The 22,398-nt window shown below is 38.2% G+C and overlaps 1 protein-coding gene across 3 annotated transcripts in view; it reads left to right on the top strand.

Annotated features, from left to right (window-relative positions):
• PLCB1 (phospholipase C beta 1) overlaps window positions 1–22,398 on the top strand; it is a 706,541-nt gene that overhangs the window by 472,051 nt on the left and 212,092 nt on the right. For all 3 annotated transcript variants that reach the window (XM_058684913.1, XM_058684915.1, XM_058684914.1), the window contains exons 5-7: window positions 14,075–14,154; window positions 16,227–16,280; window positions 17,403–17,478. In XM_058684913.1, the coding sequence (XP_058540896.1) occupies window positions 14,075–14,154; window positions 16,227–16,280; window positions 17,403–17,478 (210 nt within the window). The remainder of the gene's footprint in view (window positions 1–14,074; window positions 14,155–16,226; window positions 16,281–17,402; window positions 17,479–22,398) is intronic.

Genomic DNA, 22,398 nt, shown 5'->3' with positions numbered 1-22,398 from the left:
TGGCCCCCATGTGCTCACCTGAAGGAGAAGTCTACAAGTTGGAAAATCTCACATACTTAGAGCTCCCAGTTGTCCCCTCTGTTGTTCCCCTATAATGTGAAGTAGCAACAAAATGTCCACACGCTACTGAGAAAGCCTACATTATTGAATGATGAAGGAGGCCAAGAAGAACAAAATAAGAAATGATGACAGAAGATACAGGGGTAATTCAAGAAACAAATAATTAAACTAAAAAATTAAAATAGATACCATCCTCAGAGAGAATTTTGAATATATTATATTCATAAGATAACAAGATGTTATGAAAAATAGGAAACAAAAATAAAATCTTTTTTTTTTTGAAATCTAAAGATAAGATAATGGAATAAAAGTCAAAGTTCTACACAACTGTAGTGAGAAGAAATGAAGGAAATCTCCCAGAGTGTGGACCCAAGCAAAAACCACAGTGAAGGCAGAAAACAGACAAGGAAACATGAAAGACAAAACAACAGCCTTCAGAGAGAAAAGAAAAGGGGCTTCTGGATGGCTTAGTGGGAAGAGCATGGAACTCTGGACCTCGAGGTCGTGTGTTCGAACCCCATGTTATGTATAGAGATTACTAAAACACACACACAGGAAGAGAGAGAAAAGATAAGAGATACAGGTGCAATCAATCTGAAGAGTGCAAGAGAGAAGGAGAAAACAGAAGAGAGGAAAATATGAAAGACATAGGGCAAAAAAATACATGAGAGCTAAGAACAGATACTGTCTTGAAGATTAAATAGCACACATAGGAATGGACCAGGTTTAGGCAATATGAGTAGGAAGATGGAAAATATTAGATAAATGAAAACAGCTTAAGTTTCTTCTCCCCCAAAGAAAATAAAGGTAAAAGGAGAGATAAATGTATAAGAAAAGTATTATACAAATATAAGCGCTGCTAAAAGCATGCAGAATTTTCAACAACTGAAGGAGCAGTCCAAAAAGGATGTATGCTATGTTGGTAATGAGATTGTTCCCTTTTGATCTGTATTTCCCTGATGATGACTGATGTTGAGTGTCTTTTCATGTGTCTGTTTGCCATCTGGATGTCATCTTTGGAAAAGTGTCTCTGTCTTCTGCCCATTTCTTAACTGGATTATTTGTTTTTTGGGTGTTGTGTTTGATAAGTTCTTTTTAGATTTTGGATACTAACCCTTTATCACATATGTTGTTTGCAAATATTTTCTCCATTCCATAGGCTACCTTTTAGTTTTATTGATTGTTTCCTTCGCTGTGCAGAAGCTTTTTATCTTGATGAGGTCCGAGTAGTTCATTTTGCTTTTGTTTCACTTGCCTCTGGCGATGTGTCTAGTAAGAAGTTGCTGTGGCCGAGGTCAAAGAGGTTTCTGCCTGTGTTCTCCTCTAGCATTTTGATGATTTCTTGTCTCACATTTAGTCCTTTGATCCATTTTGAATTTATTTTTGTGTATGGTGTAAGAAAGTGGTGCAGTTTTGTTCTTCTGCATGTTGCCGTCTCATTTTCCCAGCACCATTTGCTAAAGAGACTTGTCTTTTGAAAGCCATGTAGTTCATGGTGTGGGAATATAACAAGAAAGATAATCAGAGTCTAATACGTGACCCTGCAGAAAATTATATTTGCATTTTTGTAATCATGTAAATTTTTATTTTATCGGTTTTAGACTTTTAGAATCAATTTATATGCAAATAATTGAAGTCAATTATGAACAGTAAGCAAGATAAAAACATTTCAACTTTGATCATTTTACAAGCAAATTTAAGCTAACAGAAGTTGAAGGTAAAAGTATTAGCAGGTAAATGTTCTCTTCTTGGAAGCCACGTGATGCTGTCTTTAACTGGTGGATTAAGAAATGGTTTAATCATGTTGCTAAGGTTGTAGAGGTGACCAGGAGAAAAGATAGTGGTAACAGAATTCTATCAGGAGGAAGGAAGAAGAGAGACAGGACAACAGATCAGAGTTGGATATTGATAGTTAAATTCTAAAATCAGTCAATCAAGAGAGAAAGCAGTACAAATAGATCATTTGGAAATATGGAATTAACTCCCAGAAATTTAAGAGTAGAAATGAAAATAGCTGTCAAGAAGCAAAACTAGGGTAAGAGTATCACAAGCAATCATTGCTTTTTGTTAGAGCCCCTCTGGACACTTTTTTTTTTAAACCAATGTATGTGCTTATTTGATAAATAATTTTTTTTTATTTTTTTAATGTTTATTTTTGAGAGAGAGAGAGACAGAGCATGAGCAGGGGAGAGGCAAGGAGAGAGAGGGAGGTGCAGAGTCTGAAGCAGGCTCAGGCTGTGCTCGCTTCAGCAGCACATATACTGAAGCAGGCTCAGGCTCTGAGCTGTCAGCACAGAGCTTGAGGCAGGGCTCGAACTTACGAACCATGAGATCATAACCTGAGCCAAAGTCGGACGTTTAACCAACTGAGCCACCCAGGTGCCCAAATAAATAATAAATTTTTAGATTAGTACCATTTACTAGGCATGTGTTGGGGCTGTCACTGGTCTAAACATTTAATATACATTATGTCCCTTAATTGTCACAAGAGCCTATGAAATAAAACCTATGATTTCCTCCTTTTTATCTATTTAGATATTAGACAAGTAAAAAACAAAAACAAAAACAAAACAACAAAAAAAAAAACTTGTCCAAGATGATTCTATCAGGCAGGGGTTACATTTGACCTTGAATAATAGAAAAGCAAACCAAATGGAAGCTTAGATAAATTAAGGATTTTTCATTTATTACTGTCTTGTTTGGTTTGGGTTTTTTTGTTTTTTTTATTTTTTTCCGCTCATGCAGCAAGAAGACTAAAGGTAGGTTTTCTGGACCCTGTGATTCCCATGGCCATTTCCTCATAGACGAGATGCCTCTGCGGCTCCAGCCATTACATGTGTGTTCCCAACAGCAAAAAGAAACGAGCCTCTACAGCAGAAACCGCATTTTCCCAGACTTCTGCTAACATGTGGTTTCCTGTGTCACATTGCCACCCTTGCCGCTGGAGTTACAGATTTTTCAGTTATTATATATTGCTGGCCTAAATAATGTCAGGTTTCAGTGAGGAGAGAAGGAGAAAATAGATATTAGGTGGTACTAAGCAATGGGTCCCACAGCTAGAGAGTAGCAGAGTGGGGTCTGAAATCCAATAAAATTTATATTTAAATAAACTAGCAGAAGCATCAATAATAAGAGAGTCAGTAAGAATGATTACATAAACTAATAACAGTATTTTAATGTTAAATTAGTAGACAAACACAAGTTGTATTCAAGATTCACCCTTCCAAAGCAGTAAGAAAATGACCAAAGATCAGGCAACTGGAACCACATGCAAAGAGTAGTTTTCCCAGTATAGGAAGGGCTGACAGATAGAGTCCTTACCGAGAGCCAAATACCCCTGCATTTAAAGGGGAAAAAATCCCGCTTATAAAAGATTTGAAATAAAGATGGGCGAGATTTAGGGGCTCCTGGGTGGCTCAGTCAGTTAAGCAGCCAACTTCAGCTCAGGTCATCATCTCACGGTTCGTGGGTTCGAGCCGCACCTCGGACTCTGCGCTGACAGCTCAGAGCCTGGGGCCTGCTTTGGATTCTGTGTCTCCCTCTCTCTCTCCCCCTCCCCAGCTCACACTCTGTCTCTGTCTCTCTCAAGAAAAACAAAAAAATTAAAGATGGGGAGGTATAATTACAGTATTTGAAACAAATTGATTTCCAAACGAGAAAATTATATTTTAGCAAAATTCCATAGGTTGTTATAATTTAACGAGGAAGTACCTGTGTGTAGCTTACTAATCAAATTTCAAGGAATGCAGTTTTAATTTTGTGAGATTTCACTTAATGGAGAAAGCAACACTACTTTACTCCCAAGAAATTATGATTGTTCCTTTTATTCCGCTTGATATACATCTTACCAAAAAAATCAGCTGGATTGTCTTTTTCTTTAAATTTTTTTTTCACTTGATCTCCTCAAATGGAATTATTTTTTAACAAATAAACAATGGTATCAATTATAATTACAGACCCTGCTTACACCCACTTGCTGTCTGTAGTGCACAGCACTCCAGCAGGTTCAAACCAAAGTAACGATTAGCATCAATACTGCTAGGCTTACAAGAAATAATAGCAAGTGTTTTCGTCATAGTGCCATGAGGCTTTTGGAAAGAACCATTTCCAGAATGTGGTGGGTAGACATGAAAGCCATGGAAAGGAAGCTTTAGGGGTTTCATATCAGGGCACTCAGTCAACATTTTCTTTATTGTACAAAAGAGCAATGACTCAGTAAACTAGCTGGAGGGGGAGGAGAATGTCCCTTAGCTGAGGCTCAACACACACCTGAGATTCACAATGGTATAGCTGAAAAACCTATCATTGGGAGAACGTCACCAAACCAAGTATCTTTCTCTTTTCTTTCACACTGTGCCACAGATGCTGTTCTTTTGAGAGGCTTTATTCTTTTTCCCTTAGAAGAACTCTCTTAACATTCATTTTAACTTGATTTCACCACATTAAGCTTTTACCATTGGGCGGGGGAATGTCAAACAGGTGTTGGAAGAAGACTAGGGACATACTATGCCTGTTACCTCTCAAAATGCGCATACTTGCATATTTACATCTTGAGCATTGCACTTTCAATCGTGTGAATTCTTCCTTAGGTCATCAGGGTACCCATGTACTACAGCAGTGTTTCACTTATCTGGAGAAAGATACTTGGGAAACAATTCTTCGGAATAGAGCCCAAAGCATAAAGCAAAACATAAAGCATGTCTCTGAAGTCGATGTAGATGCCCTAAGCCCTAACACTAAAGCTTCTCTACTTTACTAACTGGGGAGCCTCCTGAGCTCAATGTTGCACACAGTACTCTGAGTTCTTACAACCTATTATAGCATCGTTCAAGTTACATTAAGAAATATATGAAGTAATTACCCAAATGCTGTAGCCAGGAATAGTGATTGAATACTCATAACAAAGAAAAAGACATAAAAATTAATTTTAAAAGGCATTAATTATAAAGCATGGATGTCATTCACTTTCCTTGACACATTTAATTCATTCATGAAGTCATCCCAAGTCAAAAGTGTGGGTTTATTGCCTATTTTATAAAAAGAATGGGACGCTGGGGCACCTGGATGGCTCAGTCTGTTGAGCGTCTGACTTCGGCTCAGGTCATGATCTCGCAGCTTGTAGGTTCGAGCCCTGCGTGGGGCTCTGTGCTGACAGCTCAGACCCTGGAGCCTGCTTCGGATTCTGTGTCTCCCTCTCTCTCTGCCCCTAACCCACTGGCATTCTGTCTCTGTCTCTTGCAAAAATAAATAAACATTAAAAAAAAAAAGAATGGGATGCAGAACTATGAGATCCAAGTTGTAAACGACACATATCCTTTTCTTCCACCTGCTTTTCCACAGTACTCCAATGAATGGATATATGTATTGTTCTTATTCTCTTCCATTCTCTGCTCACTGCTTCTCCTCCAGTTCCAACGATTTGGCCTCATGGATACTACTAGGTTCTTACCTGACTAGACTGTTCTAGAGGTAGACCAATCAGAGACATTTGTCAGGATTTTTCATACTGACAGTGAGGTCGTCAGACTATCTCTGGTGGTGGGAGGTACCGTGTGCCACAACTTTTGATGCAGTTGGTGCCCATGGGAACAAAAATAATATCAGTAGAAAAAATAATGCCACCAGGAGTAGAGAGCAATGGAAAAGCAATAAAGACGATCTTGGCTTTTAGGCCCCAGGTTCCTGATGTCTTATATGTATCTTTTTTTTTTGCTGCAGTTTGCACAATTTTTCCTTCAATTGCAGGAAATCCCCAGTGTCCTTGATAAATTCTCTTATTTCCTAGGCTAGCTTGACCTGAGCTTTTGTCAATTGCAGCATAAAGTTGTTTGAATCACATAGTCTTTTGAAAGTAATTATGCATCTTTCCTTAATATTACATCATTTGAGTAATATAATTTTCTAGCGTCCCAATAGTGATAATACTGGGTCCTAATATGCTCCCTATCTTTTGTCTTCTTTTGATAGCTATATTTTATTTGACAACAATTTCTTGCTGAGGATGAGATGAACACTTTGACTATAAGATATAAGACTGTCACTGCCACCTAAAGAAAGAGAAACTGTACCAGAAATTTTACCAAAATTCTAAATGTTCGATATACTATCATTTAATGCAGTGACTTCTCCAATAGTCCTTTTTGCTTTTATTTTTTTTTATTTTTTTTAACGTTTATTTATTTTTGAGACAGAGACAGAGCATGAACGGGGGAGGGGCAGAGAGGGAGGGAGACACAGAATCGGAAGCAGGCTCCAGGCTCTGAGCCATCAGCCCAGAGCCCGACGCGGGGCTCGAACTCATGGACCACGAGATCATGACCTGAGCTGAAGTCGGACGCTTAACCAACTGAGCCACCCAGGCGCCCCCCTTTTTGCTTTTAATGAAAGCCTTTGTAACCCATAGACCATCTTTTGCCATGAAAAGATTCTTTACTGTACCATTAAGACAAATGCTCAGTGATATGAATTCTGATGCATGCCAGTAAGTGAGAGAAATGTGCTCAGCCAGGCAATGCAACTCTGAATGAGCTGCACAATGTCCCTTCTTACTTAAATCCCAAACCGTTACCTGCCTCTGAACAGAGGTAATGGGAATGATACTGTTATTAGTGATGGCAGTAGGGGGGTTGCCAAAAAATGAAAACTAGGTGGACAGCTATTTAAAATTGTTAGGACCTTCATATATCTCACAAATAAAATATATCTTATGTAAAGTATTATTTATTCCAGAAACCTTTTAAAACTTGATTAAATACAATAGATGGAGAGATTGAGGCATCCGAATGAGGCCCTTTGGAAGTACTTGCTTTTAGATTATTATCATTTGTCAGTCCTTTTACTTTATTAGGGTAACCATTGACTCATAACTTTTATGTGTATTCAGTATTCCTTTTAGAATATTTTTCTTTCCCAAAGAACTCACTGCATGAAGACATGTTTCAGAGGGCGGAGGTTACAGTCTGCCTTTTCTGTGTGACTCCAGCTGCTTGGTATCAGGTCACAGCCATGGCCTGGGTGGATGCCTTGCATGCCATGATGCCCTGAGTGCCATTTACAACACGCAGTCACTGTGTGGCACTTTGTTTCTCTCAATAGGGCTGATAGTGACCACTGGCCTGTGCTTGAGCTCAAACCACAAACAAATCTCTCCCCTTTTTAAAGACAATGAACACAAATACTCTAAAAGAAAGATGGGTTAAGAATGTTAACAGGGGGGCACTTGGGTGGCTCAGTCGGTTGTATCCAACTTTTGATTTCAGCTCAGGTCAGGATCTCATGGTTCATGAGATTGAGCCCCACATCAGGCTTTGCACTACAGCGCTGAGCTTCCTTGGGATTCTCTCCCTCAAAATAAATAAATAAACTTTAAAAACAAGAATGTTAACAGGAAATTTGCAGAAACGAAAAAGTAGAACAGCCCCAACACATATAAAATGATCCTCCACTATCCTGGTAAATCAGGGGTGTTTATTAAGACCATGCAAGATCCCACATTGCATCCATCAGATTTGTGAACATTTTCTGAAAGCCTAATAATAGCAGGTGTTTTTGAGCATTTGGTAAAATGCAAGCTCCCCTACACTGCCAATGGGAACATTGTGTCCTTATCATTTTGGTGAGCAAGTATCAGCATCTGGTACTGATGAAGATCCATGGATTCTAGGAATTCATGATATTGAATATATTCAATATTCTGTATTGATAGAGAATCTCCCAGATGTGGCTTAAAGCAATAAGAAATAGGTTTGTACAAACAAGACTTTCTGAAGGAAAAAACTGTAAATGTTCATCAATAAAAAAACGGATTAATAAATTATACATTCCTATAGTGGAATAGTATCGTAGGTAAAATTAGTAACTAGACCCACATGCAGAAGCAAGGATACATGTAAAGATATAATATTGGTTGCAAATAGTCCCTGGCCAAAGATGCATAAAGTATGATATGATTTATGTAATATTTTAAATATACAAGGGTACATACCAGGGACCAGCAAACTATTTTCTGTATAGGGCCAGATAGTAAATAATTTGCCCTTTTCAAACTCTCTTACAACTACTGAATTCTGCTATTGTAGCCTGAAAACAGCCATTGACAATAAGTAAATGCACAAGCATGGCTGTATTCCAATAAAACTTTATTTACAAAACCAGGTGACAGGCTGGCTTTAGCCCTCAGTCCTCAGTTTGCTGAATCCTAATTTATCCCCCATGAAAATAGATGTAGTATTGACATCTAGATATCAATATAGAATCTGGTCCTGGAGAAAGGGAGAAGAATAAAACTAGAGAGAAGCACAGCGTGGAATTAATCTGTACTGCAAAATTTTAAGGATATATTTTTCAAAAAGTACTGAAGTAAATATGGCACAGTGTTAACATTTGTTACATTTTGATCTGTGTTACTTAAACTATTCTCTGTATTTTTATGTGTAAGAAAAATACATAATACTGAAAAAGAAGATTAGAACAAATACATTAAAGTTTTAAAGATAGCATAACTCAGAACCTTGGGAGGAGAAACATCTCCAAGAATTCTATTTCTTCCAGAACACTCTGTCTTTGCCTGTATATCCCTTGCAGCAAAAGTTAGGCCAAGAAGTTGAGTGTGAATGCCAAAGGGAGAAATTTCTCTCTGTTCTCAGAACTAGTCATTATGGTTGAATTGCTTCATGAATGGCATTTGCATCTAGGGCAAGGGTCGAGCATTTGTGATTGGATCTCTCCTTACATTGGTTAAAGCAAGTGTGAGTAGAATTTGTGACCCACTTCTATCAAAATTCCAAGACTTTAGACCTGTACTCTGTGACTGGGCTCACCCCTGTCTCCATCTTATCATTTCTCCTCTAATTTCATCATTATAGCATGTCGATAAGGCGTTTACTTCATAAACTCCATAGGTTGCTTCATCATCATAGTACAGCAGTAAGGTATACAGATTCCAGGGCCAAATGTCCTGGGTTCAAATCTCAGGGGTGCCTATAATGAGCTGTGTGACCTTATGCCAATTATTGATCACCTTAGCTTTCTCATTTATACAAATGGGGTGGTAGTAACAGAATTTATCTCCTACAGTGCTTGTGAGGATTCAGTGAGCTAATTATTTGCCAAATGCCTAGACTAGCCCCTGGTAAATGCTGAGTCACTGTTTTATATGGAATACATTTAAGTGGATTTACTTGTCTTTTTCATCTTGTTTAACTGTATCAGCCACCTTAAAATTTTCTAGAACAAAATGACAGTGAGCACAATATCTGAGAGTACGGGGTTTGGAGCCCAAGAAACTAGTGATCTAATCCCAAACTGTGACTTTTATTAGCCCTGAGAATGTAATTCACAAGTGCTTTGTAACTTTGAATCCTCCTCTGTAAAATGAGGCTAGTAACAGTACCTACCTCCTAGAGAATTGTTGTGAGAACTAATGACAGTATTATTGCAAGGGACCTAGGTCAGTGCATAGTAAACACTCAAACAGTACTTTTAAGAGTAATGGACAATTGTGAAACAATTGTTGGCAGCATTAAGCAAACACCTAAATCCTGTGCCAAGAATGGCAGAACTGAAATGCCTTTAGAAATGCAAGTGCCTTAACTTTGTGACCCGGTAGGGAAACTTTGTATCCATAATGGTGTCAAGACTGGTGCTTACAGTAAGTGCACCAGAACCTCTGGCAGGGGTGGGGTGTGGAGGGGGGGATGGTGAGGGAATTTCAGAAACAGTCTTGCATATGTTAAGACACAAACAGTTGCATTTAAACTCCAGATGAAATTCCATGGAAGTTGACCTTCAGATCAACTAGTTCAGATCTCTATCTAGTTCAGGTCTCTGTTGTCCCCTTCATGGGAAAAGATTGATCATAGGACAGAAAACATCATTTAAGAAGCTTCAGGGTTGAAACAGCAGAAGTTGGGCCAAGCTTAGTGGCAATCATCAGAACCTTGTCTATGAAAGTGGAAAAACAAACCCTCCAGATTAAAATTAGAAGCTGTCCTTCCAGTGCCAAACTCACCAGGGCCCAGTGTTGAATTTATGAGAACACTGCCAGGGTGGGATCAGTCTATCCTGCAGCAAAGCATATGCCGTATCTCAGGAAGAGCCAAGGCTGCTTTCAGCGACTTTGGCCATGTCTTTTTAGGCAGGCTGTTCTTAGCGCAGCTGTGACATCTCTTTGGTTATTCTAAAACAAATAACCAAAATAATTTCTTTATTTGCTTGGGGAGCAAGTAGACAAAGATTAGAATAATGTTTCCTAAACCAGGTCCTGGCACACATTACTACTCAAAATACTCTTCCTGGCCTAGCAGTATGCTCAAACAAACATCAGTATGCCTAAAAAATACAAGGCTTTCTCGAAAAATATGTGGATTCTGAGTCTGAAGATCTGGTGTGGAGCTTAAAGTCCTTCATTTCTACCAAACTTTCCCTCAGTGCTGCAAGTCTACTCTAGAACCTTGCTACCCACAGCATGGATCAGTATAGACTTCACTTGGGATGTGCATTCTCTGTCTCCTACCCAGACTTCCTGAATTAGCATCTGCATTTCAGCAAGACCCTCAAGAGATTTCTATGTACATGCAAGTTTCAGAAGCACTGAACATATGGGAATCAATTCCCTCAAGGCATTGGTTGCACATCCTCTACACAATGTAGCTACTTCTGGTACCCAAAAGTTCTGAAATATGTTATCCTGCCATAGCCGACTCTAGCAGTGCTCTGCCCATATCCTTTCCAATCCTTTTCCATCTTCACACACAATACCTTGATGGCTTTCACTTCCAGCAGCCAGCACCCTTGCCTCTGTTGGCTGTTCCTTCTGAATGCTGGAATCCCCTTTGTGTACTATCAAGAAAAGCAGAAGTACCTGGGGATTTCCATCACTTCCAGCAGCCCTTAACCAAGAGTAACAGGCACAGGGACTGCCACATTCCAGCTCTATGCTCTTCATCAAAACTCAACTTTGATGTGTGGTCTACATCAGGATGAAGAAGGCCAAAGTTCCCATGTGCCTGAGTTTGTTTGGTGTCACACCCTTCTACCTTCTTACCTTCTCAGTCCTGCTCAGTCCACTATAAATTTGCCATGGAACACTTTATAATAAACCCATTCCTTGTCAATCCTTGGCTCAGGGTCTGCTTCCGGGGAATCCAAAGTAAGATACGTGCTGTTTTAGCTCAGGATGATAGAGACAGAAACCAGTACCCAGGCAAGAGTTGGGTTATTTCTAAAGTTCCCTTGGTCACTGCTTTAGTCCCTGAATCTTTGGTTTAGCCTGGGTCAGATTTTTTGAATATCTCAAAGAGCTGCAGGAAGCCAATGAATTCTAGGAATTCCACACGTGGAAATTTAGATGTTCACGTTCTGACAATGTGATGAAAATAAATTGTGCTTTACTTTCTGAATTAGCTAACCGTGGCTGTGTAGTGAGGGTGGTGATGATGCTGTCCTTTGGCTGGCTTTATAAAAGACCCATCATAAAAAGCTAAGCATCTAGAAGATGGGCACTGACCAAAGGCTACCGCCACAGCCACAGCCACAGCCACAGCCACCCACTACCTGTGGCTAGTGAATACTTGGAAGGTTGTCAATGTAAATTGAGATGGGCTATCAGTGTAAAACCAATACCTCACTTCAAAGACTAAGTACACAAAAAGAGTACAAGGGGCACCTGGGAAGCTCAGTCAGTTAAGCATCTGACTCTTGATTTCAGCTCAGGTCATGATCTCAATGTCATAAGATCAAACCCCATGTCAGGGTCCACACTGAGCTTGGAGCCTGCTTGGGATTCTCCTTCTCCCTCTCTCTCTCTGCCCCTCCATTGCTCACACTTTCTCTGTCTCTCTCAAAATAAAGAAACAAACACTTTTTTAAAAAAAGAATATAAAATAGCTACATTTTATGTTGATTACATGATTAATACTTTTGAAATATTAGTTAAAATAAAATATACTACTAAAATTAGCTTGAGGTGCCTGGGTGGCTCAGTCAATTAAGCATTCAACTTTGGCTCAGATCATGATCTCACAGTCATGGGTCCAAGCCCCACACTGGGCTTTGTGCTGACAGCTCAGAGCCTGGAGCCTGCTTTGGATTTTGTGTCTCCCTCTCTGTCTGCTCCTTCCCTGTTCCCACTCTGTCTCTCTCTCTCTCAAAAATAAAAAAAAACATTAAAAATATTTATTTAAAATTAGCTTCACCTGTTTGTTTCTAAATTTATTAATGTGGCAAATAGAAAAATTTAAATTACATACATAGCTGATGTTGTATTTCTATTGGGCTGGCTATAATAGAGATCTTATCTTTCAACCTAAAAGGTCAGACCCAGTTAAGTTTCCCCAATTCTTCATAATGCCTTCACTGTACCTATTTCCGGTATGGAATTGGCCCCTAGTAAACATATGATATGGTACATTGACCTCAATTACAGATACTTTCACTGATGCGTAAAGTTGCCATGGAGGTAGAAATGTCTAAAGTCTGACCTTAGCTCAGAAAATATTATACAAGAAGCATGTTGTAAAAACCAGGGCCAGTAGGTAATTACTCTTAGTTTAAAATGATCAAATTTGAGGAAATTTATTTTAAAGCTATTAAAGAGTTATTCCAGTGCTTATTTGCTTATACATGAAGTTTCGTGGTCAGCTATTTTGCTTCCCTCACAGTTACTCTGGGTCACATCTTCCAAGTCTTCCACCAATAGTGTATAGAGTTCAAGGCCTCCAAAATTACCTCCTAAACTGGGATAGCTTCCTAGCTGAGTTCCTTCTTTTTGGTTTCTCAGCCTCGACTCCATTCTCCACATGGCCAAGAAAGAGATAATCCCCCTAATGCACAATCCAGCCTCAGCTCTCCTCCTCTCTCACCCTAAAAAAGGCCTTCAGTGCTATGGAATTTCTTGCTAGATTTTCTCTGGATACCTCAACAGACATTAAATGCTCTCCATACTCTGACCCAACTTTCCTTTTTTTCACTGCAACTACCCTTATTTTTTGCAATTCCTATGAGACTACTCACCATTCTCTCTAAGTCTTACCTCTGATTCTTCTCCCAGACAGTTTTCTTTACTTAGAATTCCTTCTTCCTTCTTCACCACTCTATACCCCAAGTCCTATCTAAAATGTTACTGCATTACATGATGGTATATTATCAATACCTTAAGTCAGAAGGCAAAATACGGAAGACCAACAAAACAAAGTAGAAATAAACTAGATGGAAAAGCTGTTGAACTAAAAAAACATGGTTTCTTAGCTCTCATGTCCTCTTCTCTTAAAGAATTGGGTGGGTGGGGGGGGGGGTGTAGAGTGGAGGCACAATGTTAATTCTGTGTTCAAAATTATCACCCTGAATGGAACTTCAACTTTTTTTGTAGATTTACTCTTTTCTGTTTTCTTGGAAGCCAAATGAGAACACTGGTGAGCAGTGTGAGGTAGGGATTCGATTAGGGGAGTTGTGAGAGGCTGCTAGAATTGCTGGGGAGACAGAGTATGGTATACAGTATGACTTTGTGACTGCAACTTATTTTAAGAACTTGTAGAACTATAACATTTTAAAGTTCCCTGGTATAGCTGCTTTGGCTTGAGTAGCAAAGTAGGAAGATTACATTTGCAGGTGCGTTGAAAATATATTTGACTCTATCTTAAACTCTTCGGTAACTCTTTCTCTCTTTACAATGCTAGGAAACTAGTAAAAAGTACTTGGTTACTGAAAGGCAACATACCAGTTTTCTATCAGTAAGGATTTTTAAAAGCAGACAAAATTTTGTTTATGTGATAAGAACATTTCCTTCAAAAGGAGCAGTTACTCAGGGATTTAAATTTAATTATGCCATTTTTATAAAAAAGAAAGAAAGAGAGAGAGAAGACAAGTAAAGGAAAGAAAAGAAAAGGAAAAAGAAAAAGAAAAAGTCCCTAAGGCATACAGATTGAACTAATTTGTCTTCCTGGTAGCCTAGCTAAAAACATGTGTCTAGAGGCTGTACAGTATGCAAGCTAATGCAAGTGTGATTTACATCTTTCAGGAATGGACAAATGAGGTTTTCAGTTTGGCAACAAACCTGCTGGCCCAAAACATGTCCAGAGACGCATTTCTGGAAAAAGTGTAAGTAGCCCTAATTTTATTGCTAAGGGTGTTGCTTCTTCTGAGTCAGTTTCCTTTCTCCTTTGTGAGTTTTTTGTTTATGCTGCACTGGCTTCTTACATTAATAAACATAAACTTCCCTTTGGGATTTGTTAGAGAACTGATACCTCCAGTGTTTAGAATTGGTAAACTTCCAAGAAAGATTGCTCTTTCCTCCAAGCTGCACATCCGTGTTAGGCTGAGCTCTCCTGAATGTCAGTGCCTTTGACACACAATAAGGAGACACGTCCAAATCCTGGCAGGTGTGCTCAGAACCAAAAATTATTAATTTCAGAGGGTCCTCTGCTTCTACATACATATGCCTGTGTCATATCAATTATTTATCTGAAGAAGGAAAAGAACAACATACAGTACTCATTTCTCTAGAGTCTTAGATCTCTGATAGATTCTATAATAACTTCCCTGCCTACTTAAGTCATAAACTGATGTCCTGATTCCTGCCCACAGATCCCAGAAAGTGTTAGTAAGAAAGGAGAAAGAGAAAAGATGCAGAGGAAGGCACAGAATGAAAAGGAGGAGGAAAGACAAGCAAAACAAGATTACTCAATCACCCTGGAATTACACAGTCTTTCTAAAAATAATTTGACCAAGGAAAATAATGATTTTTGCCAGATGAGCAGCAAGGAAAATTTGTTGTGTTCATTTTGGAGGCTATGGATGTCCAGGGGGTTGGAAAGCCTTGAAATCAAAACCACAAGCAGAAACATTACTAGGTGGTCCTCTGTTTACTTATTAACTTTCTCTTTTCCCTGTTCTTCTGTAAGACATACCCACCATTCCAGACCTAAGACTCCAGCCTACATTTCTTTCTTACTCTTCTATGAATTGCTTTTACTGTTAATACTGCACAGGTCATTACTTAAATGCTTTTTCATGTGATCATCTCCTCTCTAGTTTGTCACCTTGATGACCTTTCTAATGCCTCTCCCTACCCGCTGCCTTTCTTCTCTCTTTTTACTGTCTTTGAGTTTATCGCCCTTCATCTATGAGAACTTTCTAGAACATCTCATGTGCCAGGTAGAGTTAGTGGAAGAGGACACAGATAAAGAAGACATTGTATCTGAAACATAGCATGATATATATACATATATGTATATATATATATAGCTAGTAAAACATCTAATTGGCTAATCATTATCTATTTCGGATATCCCTTTCAAACAAGTTTATTCCTATGAATAGCTGCTATGGGCATTCTAGAACATGCCTTTTGATGAACATGTTATAACCATTTCTGTTGCATATATATCTAGATATGGGATTGATGGGTCATAGCATGTGCAGTTTCCTAAAGTGGTAATCCCAATCCACACACCCATGAGCAGCAGTCAAAATTTCTGTTGCTCTCTCTCTATCCATATGTCCATAAGCAGTTGAAGAGATAAATACAGTAGTTGTATTGACACAATGGAATACTTTGCAACAATGAGAGTGAATGATCTACAACTATAAGCAAAAAATAAGGATGGATCTCAAAAATATGAGAAGCTAGGGGCACCTGGGTGGCTCAGTCGGTTAAGCGTCCGACTTCAGCTCAGGTCATGATCTCATGGTCTGTGGGTTCGAGCCCCGCGTCAGGCTCTGTGCTGACAGCTCAGAGCCTGGAGCCCGTTTCAGATTCTGTGTCTCCCTCTCTCTCTGCCCCTCCCCTGTTCATGCTCTGTCTCTCTCTGTCTCAAAAATAAATAAACGTTAAAAAAAATTTTTTAAAAATATGAGAAGCCAGACACAAAAGAATGTTATTCCATTTATATAAAGTGCAAAACAGGCTAAAATGAAATCTATGTTGTTTAAAGTCACAATAATGGTTCCATTTTGGGGACTGGGCTCTGGAGGGGGGCACTAGAGGAGCTTCTGGGATGTTGCTAAGGTGATCATGTTCTAGTTCTTGATCTGGGTACTGATTGCAGAGACCTAAACAGTTTGTAAGATTCAATAAACTGTACATAGGCATCAGCCCTTTTCTGTGTATTTTATTCCTTAATAGAAAGCATTTTAAAGATTAAACACTTGTTTTTCTGCTTCTCCAACAGCTATACGAAGCTTAAGCTGCAAGTCACTCCAGAAGGGCGCATTCCTCTCAAAAAGTAAGCTTCGGGAGCCCTTCCCAGTGTTCATGTGCTTTTCTCAAAGATTTGACTCCATGCCATGGCTCTGTTTTGTTTATCCACTGGCCCAATGGGAGCCTGAAAATGCATGGTAACCTTGTTCTCCCTCATGCTCCATGTTCATGTCAATGCAGCTAGTTTCCTCATAGGGATTTTCCTGTGGCATCATTTTCAAGAAACAACAAAGCAGGAAGTGGGTAGAAAGGGTGGGAAACCTTACTGCTAAACCCAAAAGGTCATCTGAGATTCAGATCTATTCTAGGAATAGAAATTGGGCAACTTCAATGCCTCTTTCTACCAAGATGACGCTAGCCTTGAAGGAGGACCTGCAAACTCAAATGTCAACAGAAACCAGGCAGGGAACTTACATGATGATGCAGGCCAGGAGTGGGAAGAACTAGAGTAAAACTTATCTAGAGGAGACAATGACAGCTCACCTCTACCATATTCCTTGTGGGACCAGTGGGCTCTGGATGCTAGATTTTGTCATGTTTAAATAGAACCCATAAGTTCAAATTATTGAATAAAATCTAGTTTTAATGCAGTGCTTAAATATTATTTTGTTAATAAATTGACCTCTCTTTTATTGAAGTATAGCTGATGCACATAAATTTTATTTTTTAAAGCCAAATTACTGACCAAAGGAAATACGTCCTTAGTCTTTAACCTTTGACTTACTGGTAGGCTCTTATTCATAACAATGTGAAATTATTATTATTATTATTATTATTATTAAGAGTAATTCATTATCTACTAATAATATTAATAACCTACACCTTTAGAGCAATAGGTAGCAGCAAAAGAGAAAGAGTTATCAAGGATTTATTTAAGTACTTAATATTAGAGGCTACTTAGTGCCATGGTTTTTCATTGGGTCATCACCTTTGCCTCAAAAGGTTGATTTTATATTAGATGTTGTGATTTTGAAAAGCACATACATAGATCTTTTTTAGAACATATACGCAGATGCATGAAGCAATGGATATATTTTAATTCTTTAAAGATGAATGATGAGGAGGTTTGATTCAATGGGATGTTTCTAATGGGTGTCATCGGTAAGTGTGTGGTCCATATCTCATGTGTTGTGACTTCACTTCACAGCATATACCGCTTGTTCTCAGCAGACCGGAAGCGAGTTGAAACTGCTTTAGAGGCTTGTAGTCTTCCATCTTCAAGGGTGAGCATGTTGCTTTTCTGGAATTAGTAGTATTAAACAGCTGTAATAATCATACTGAAATATAGCTTGCCCTCATATTACCCAAACATTTTTTAAGAAGTCCTTAGGACTTAATATTAATATTTACAATATATGGGGCCACTGTAATTATATTTTCTTTCATTCCCATAAACCCAATATTTTATCTACAAAGATCTTTGTTCTTTGTAAATAGTAATTTTTTAGAAACATCTAATATAAAAAGATATGGGCCAAAAAGTATTATTGTTAAGAATTTAAACTTCTCATATTAACAAATCCTTTGTTGATGTCCATTGAGATGTTAGCTAATCAGTATGGATTGTGATTAGGAAGATATTTAAAATATCGATCCATCTTATTCTAACCATTTAAAATGTCTAGTTTTAAGACTTGTAGGTTAATAAGAAATTAACATGAGAGTACATGTTTATAAATAAATATATCTACATTCTCTGCTGGGCTGTGCTCACACAGTTTTTGCGTGGAGGGGTGCAGAATGAATCTGGAGACTGCCTACTTTGCTCATAAGGTGATAAGATAGAGGAGAGAAGAGACCCAACACATTCAAGGCACTCAATGTATGTTGCCCACCTAAAATAATTTGCCTTCATTTCAGTGCAGTCCTATATAACTGGCTCTAAAATGATTTGTTACCATTATTTCTGGGAGAGCAGTCTATTATATAAAATCTTTTTCTCAGGCTATATGCAGAACTCGCCTTTCTATTGCAAATTATTTTTATCCTAGTATCTAAGCAACAAGTAAGCTCTTTCCCAAGGATAACACTTAAACTATAGGAAGAACCTTCTAGCCTCTTGAAACACTCTGGAAATGTTCAGTTTGCACTGAATGAAGTTGAGAAACCATTCCTAAACTTGTTAGGTTATGAAAAAGTATTGAGTGCTATTATTAAATGTAACAGCCCATTCTTATTGTCAATACTTTTTAGGAAAATGCAGTTCATTAAGAACTTCAATAGGTAACAGAAAGAAAAAGAAGAGTGTTCCCCCACTCTGAGTTTCCTGCTATAGGTGGAAAAAGTGGGTGATGCTACAAACCTGGACAGAGCCATGGAAAGGCTCCCCCAAACATGCTAACCTTACCTTGAATATGTAAACTGAAATGATCGAATTTGCTCATTGTTGCTCTTTCCTAGATGCTTTGGGGTAGGAAAGATGTGCCAGTTCAGGTCCCATCATTGCTCAACAAATATTTCTTGAGCTCTTATACCACCTGCCCTCAAGCCCTGAGAATGTGTTAGTGAACAAAACATAGTCCTAGGATCCAAGGACCATACAGTTTCCGGGGGTGCTCCTCAAACACGTGGATTGACATATATGTAAATGGGGGGGGGGTTTGGGGGGTTGCTATGAGCAAAAGGAATGGAATGCTACCATTGTGAATAAGGGAGAATCATTCCAGAAAAAGGAAAAAGGAAAGGATATGTGCTAAAACCCTGAGGCTGGAACGAATTTACTGGTCTGAATAACAATGACAAAGACTTCTCCATTTAAGCACAAAAAAACAAAAAAACAAAAAAAACCTTGAAAGATGAATTTAGAAAACCATGAAATTTTTTTTTCCTCTGCAATTACTCCTGATTTTACCTTTACTGGATAACATCTTGTGAATATAATGCTCAAAAATTTTAACTTACTATAAGTCTAGCTAAAGGAAAGAAAGAATAGAAATTGAAGCTGAATAGAAAATCAAATCCATCAAGCAATTCTCTGTAAATTGCAATTTTCTAAACAATTGGATACTGAAAATTCAGTCAATAAATATAAATTGAGTTTTTACAATCCACTATGTCTACTATAGGATCATGCTTTCAGACCAATATCAGCTGGAGACATTCCAAAAAGAAAATGAGATTCAAATAAGAGTTTTGTTAAAAATGAAAAAAATATTTATATTTAGTAAATTAGATGTTATGACAATTTCCTGAAAACAAATTGGAGATTAAAAAAAAACAATCAGCCTCTATAATGAAGTCTTAAAAGATCATTATTCATGGTATAGTAAAGTATACTTTACTTGGGGGACTTGTAGAATTAGAATGCTTTAAAAAGATCTAAAATCCAAAGACAGGTTAAGAGCTGGGAAATAAATGTTTCCATGAACTGATATATTTTAAAGCCTTGTAATTTCATATCTACAGAACAGTGATTCTAGAAAAAAAATACACTAATTAGCAAAACGATTCTGGATATACTGACAAGAGGTGTTTCAAACACCCCACAGAAGAAAAGGCTACATAAATGGTAGATAGGGCCGCATATCTGGGAGCCTCATTTCATAGCCAGTGGTTGTTCAGACTAGATTTAATTGTGTTCTGTAAATAGGTACTTTACCAGAAACACAGTGGATATCCTGTTGAGATTTTTTAAACATTATCTTTGTGCACATTGTTAGGAATAATTAATGCACTTGAAGTTGTATCCTGGCCAACTGGATCCCTGGAATAACACATTCCTTTAGAGGGTACTCCTTTAGAGACTACAGTTGCTTGCCAAAGTTACCTTAATTGTTAAAAAGTAGCACTGTATCTAAAAAGAGAGACAAAGCAATTACTGTCTTTCTATTAATAACCCAAACATATTTTCCAGGGAGACCTTTGAACACCTTTCCATATTCAGAAAATTACCACTTTACCCACAAACTTTTTGAGAACTCAAAGTGGTTTTCTTGAACCAAATTCCCTTTGACTGAAGACTTATTAACTTGAAAATAGTTCAGTGACATTTGGATTTGTATTATAGTCACTGCATAGCACTGTCACTTTTTTAAAACAATTTTTAATGTTTATTTTTGAGAGAGAGTGAGACAGAGTGCAAGTGGGGGAGGGGTAGAGAATGAGGGAGACACAGAATCCGAAGCAGGCTCCAGGCTCTAAGCTGTCAGCACAGAGCCCCACGCAGGGCTCAAGTTCACGAACCCCACGAAATCATGACCTGAGCCAAAGTCGGACGCTTAACCAACTGACCCACCCAGGTGCCCCTAGCACTGACACTGTAATGAACAAGATAGGAATAAATAATGGATAGTTGATCCCTGAACAACACAGATTTAAGTCACACTGGTCCACTTACATGTGGATTTTTTTTTCAGTAAATACAGTACAGTACTATAAATGTATTTTCTCTTCCTTGTGACTTTCTTTGTAATATTTTCCTTTCTCTAGGCTATGTCATTGTAAGAATACAGGATAGAATATATATAATACACAAAATCTGTGTTGATCGACTGCTAATGTTATCAGGAAGGCTCCCAGTCAACAGTAGGCTGTTAGTAAAATTTGCCAGGGAGTCAAATTTACACATGGATTTTTGACCATGTGATGGAGGGTCAGGACCCCAAGCTCCTGCATTGTTTAAGGATCAACTGTATTAGTTTTAAATAATAAAGTTGACTATAGTTATGAACTTACATATAATGCTAAGATAAACAGTAACTATTTTGGATTTAAAGAATACTATAAATATTACTGGAGAATACAATAAATAAAATGTAAAAATACTTCTCCCAGGATGACTGTAATGTGTTGTCTTTCTCCTATGACTTATACCCAGCCTCACGAACCCCACGAAATCATGACCTGAGCCTCATGATTAAATAAAATTTATTTAATCCTCATTTATAAATAAAAAATATAATCATTTATGTAGCTGTGACTCTGTCTCAAAATTCTGTCTTAAAATTACACTAAGAATTTGGTTTATTATGAGTAATTTACTTGTGATTATTTCATGTACTGTATGGCCAACTCAACTTTTGCCTTATAACTTTAGAACAAAAATATTAAGAATAAATTGATGTGAACATTTAGTTTGCTGGATTACAGTGTGACTTATGGAATCAAGTGACCTGGGTTCAAAGCCATAGCACCTACACACACACACACACACACACACACACACACACACTTGGGACCTTAGACAAGTTTTGTAACCTGCCATGTCCCTAGTGTTTGTATCTGAAAAGGGTCACTAGCCATGCCAAACATATAGAGTTGACACGGGATCAAATGAAAACATACAAGTAAAGCTCTGTGTGCATGGGGGTGCCTGGGTGGCTCAGTTGGTTAAACATCTGACTTCGGCTTGGGTCATGATCTCCTGGTTTGTGAGTTCGAGCCCTACATCAGACTCTGTGCTGACAGCTCAGAGCCTGGAGCCTGCTTCAATCCTTTGTCTCCCTCTCTCTCTGCCCCTCCTCCACTTGCTCTGTCTCTCTCTCTCTCTCTCAAAAATAAATTTAAAAAATTTAAAAAAATTTTTAAGTTCTGTATGCATGGCACACAGTAAGTGCTCAATATATATTAGTTCTTATTATCCTCTGAGTATTTTTTCACATGCATATGTATATGGTTTTTTTTTTCCTTTTCCTGTTTTTAATTTGGTATGTGAATATGTGATAACTATGTCTAAGGAATCTGGAAATGCAAATGCTACCAGTACTACTATTGAGTTGTTTTTTTTTTAATTTCCCTTTTGAGATTCTTTGGATACAAGCATGGAATTGAAGCAACTTCATTTTTAAAGTTTGCAATACTTTTCTGGAAAAAATGGGCCTGATTCAGACTACATTACCCTTCTTAGTTTTCCTTCCAGAAATTTCTTTTTCTTTCTTTTTTTTTTAAGGTGGCATGAGAAGGGGAGGGGCAGAGAGAGAGGGAGACACAGAATCTGAAGCAGGCTCCAGGCTCTGAGCTGTCCGCACAGACCCCCACGCAGGGCTCAAACTCACAAACTACAAGATCTTGACCTGAGCCGAAGTCAGGAGCTTAACTGACTGAGCCACCCAGATGCCCCTACCTCCAAAAATTTCTTATAACAATAGCAAAGATAATCAGTGATGATCTGTTTTGTATTGGAAGCATGATGTGAAGGGCCAAGT

The sequence above is a fragment of the Neofelis nebulosa genome, chromosome 9 (assembly GCF_028018385.1).
Source record: "Neofelis nebulosa isolate mNeoNeb1 chromosome 9, mNeoNeb1.pri, whole genome shotgun sequence".
Taxonomy (NCBI): Eukaryota; Metazoa; Chordata; class Mammalia; order Carnivora; family Felidae; genus Neofelis; species Neofelis nebulosa.
This window is presented reverse-complemented; position numbering and strand designations above follow the sequence as displayed.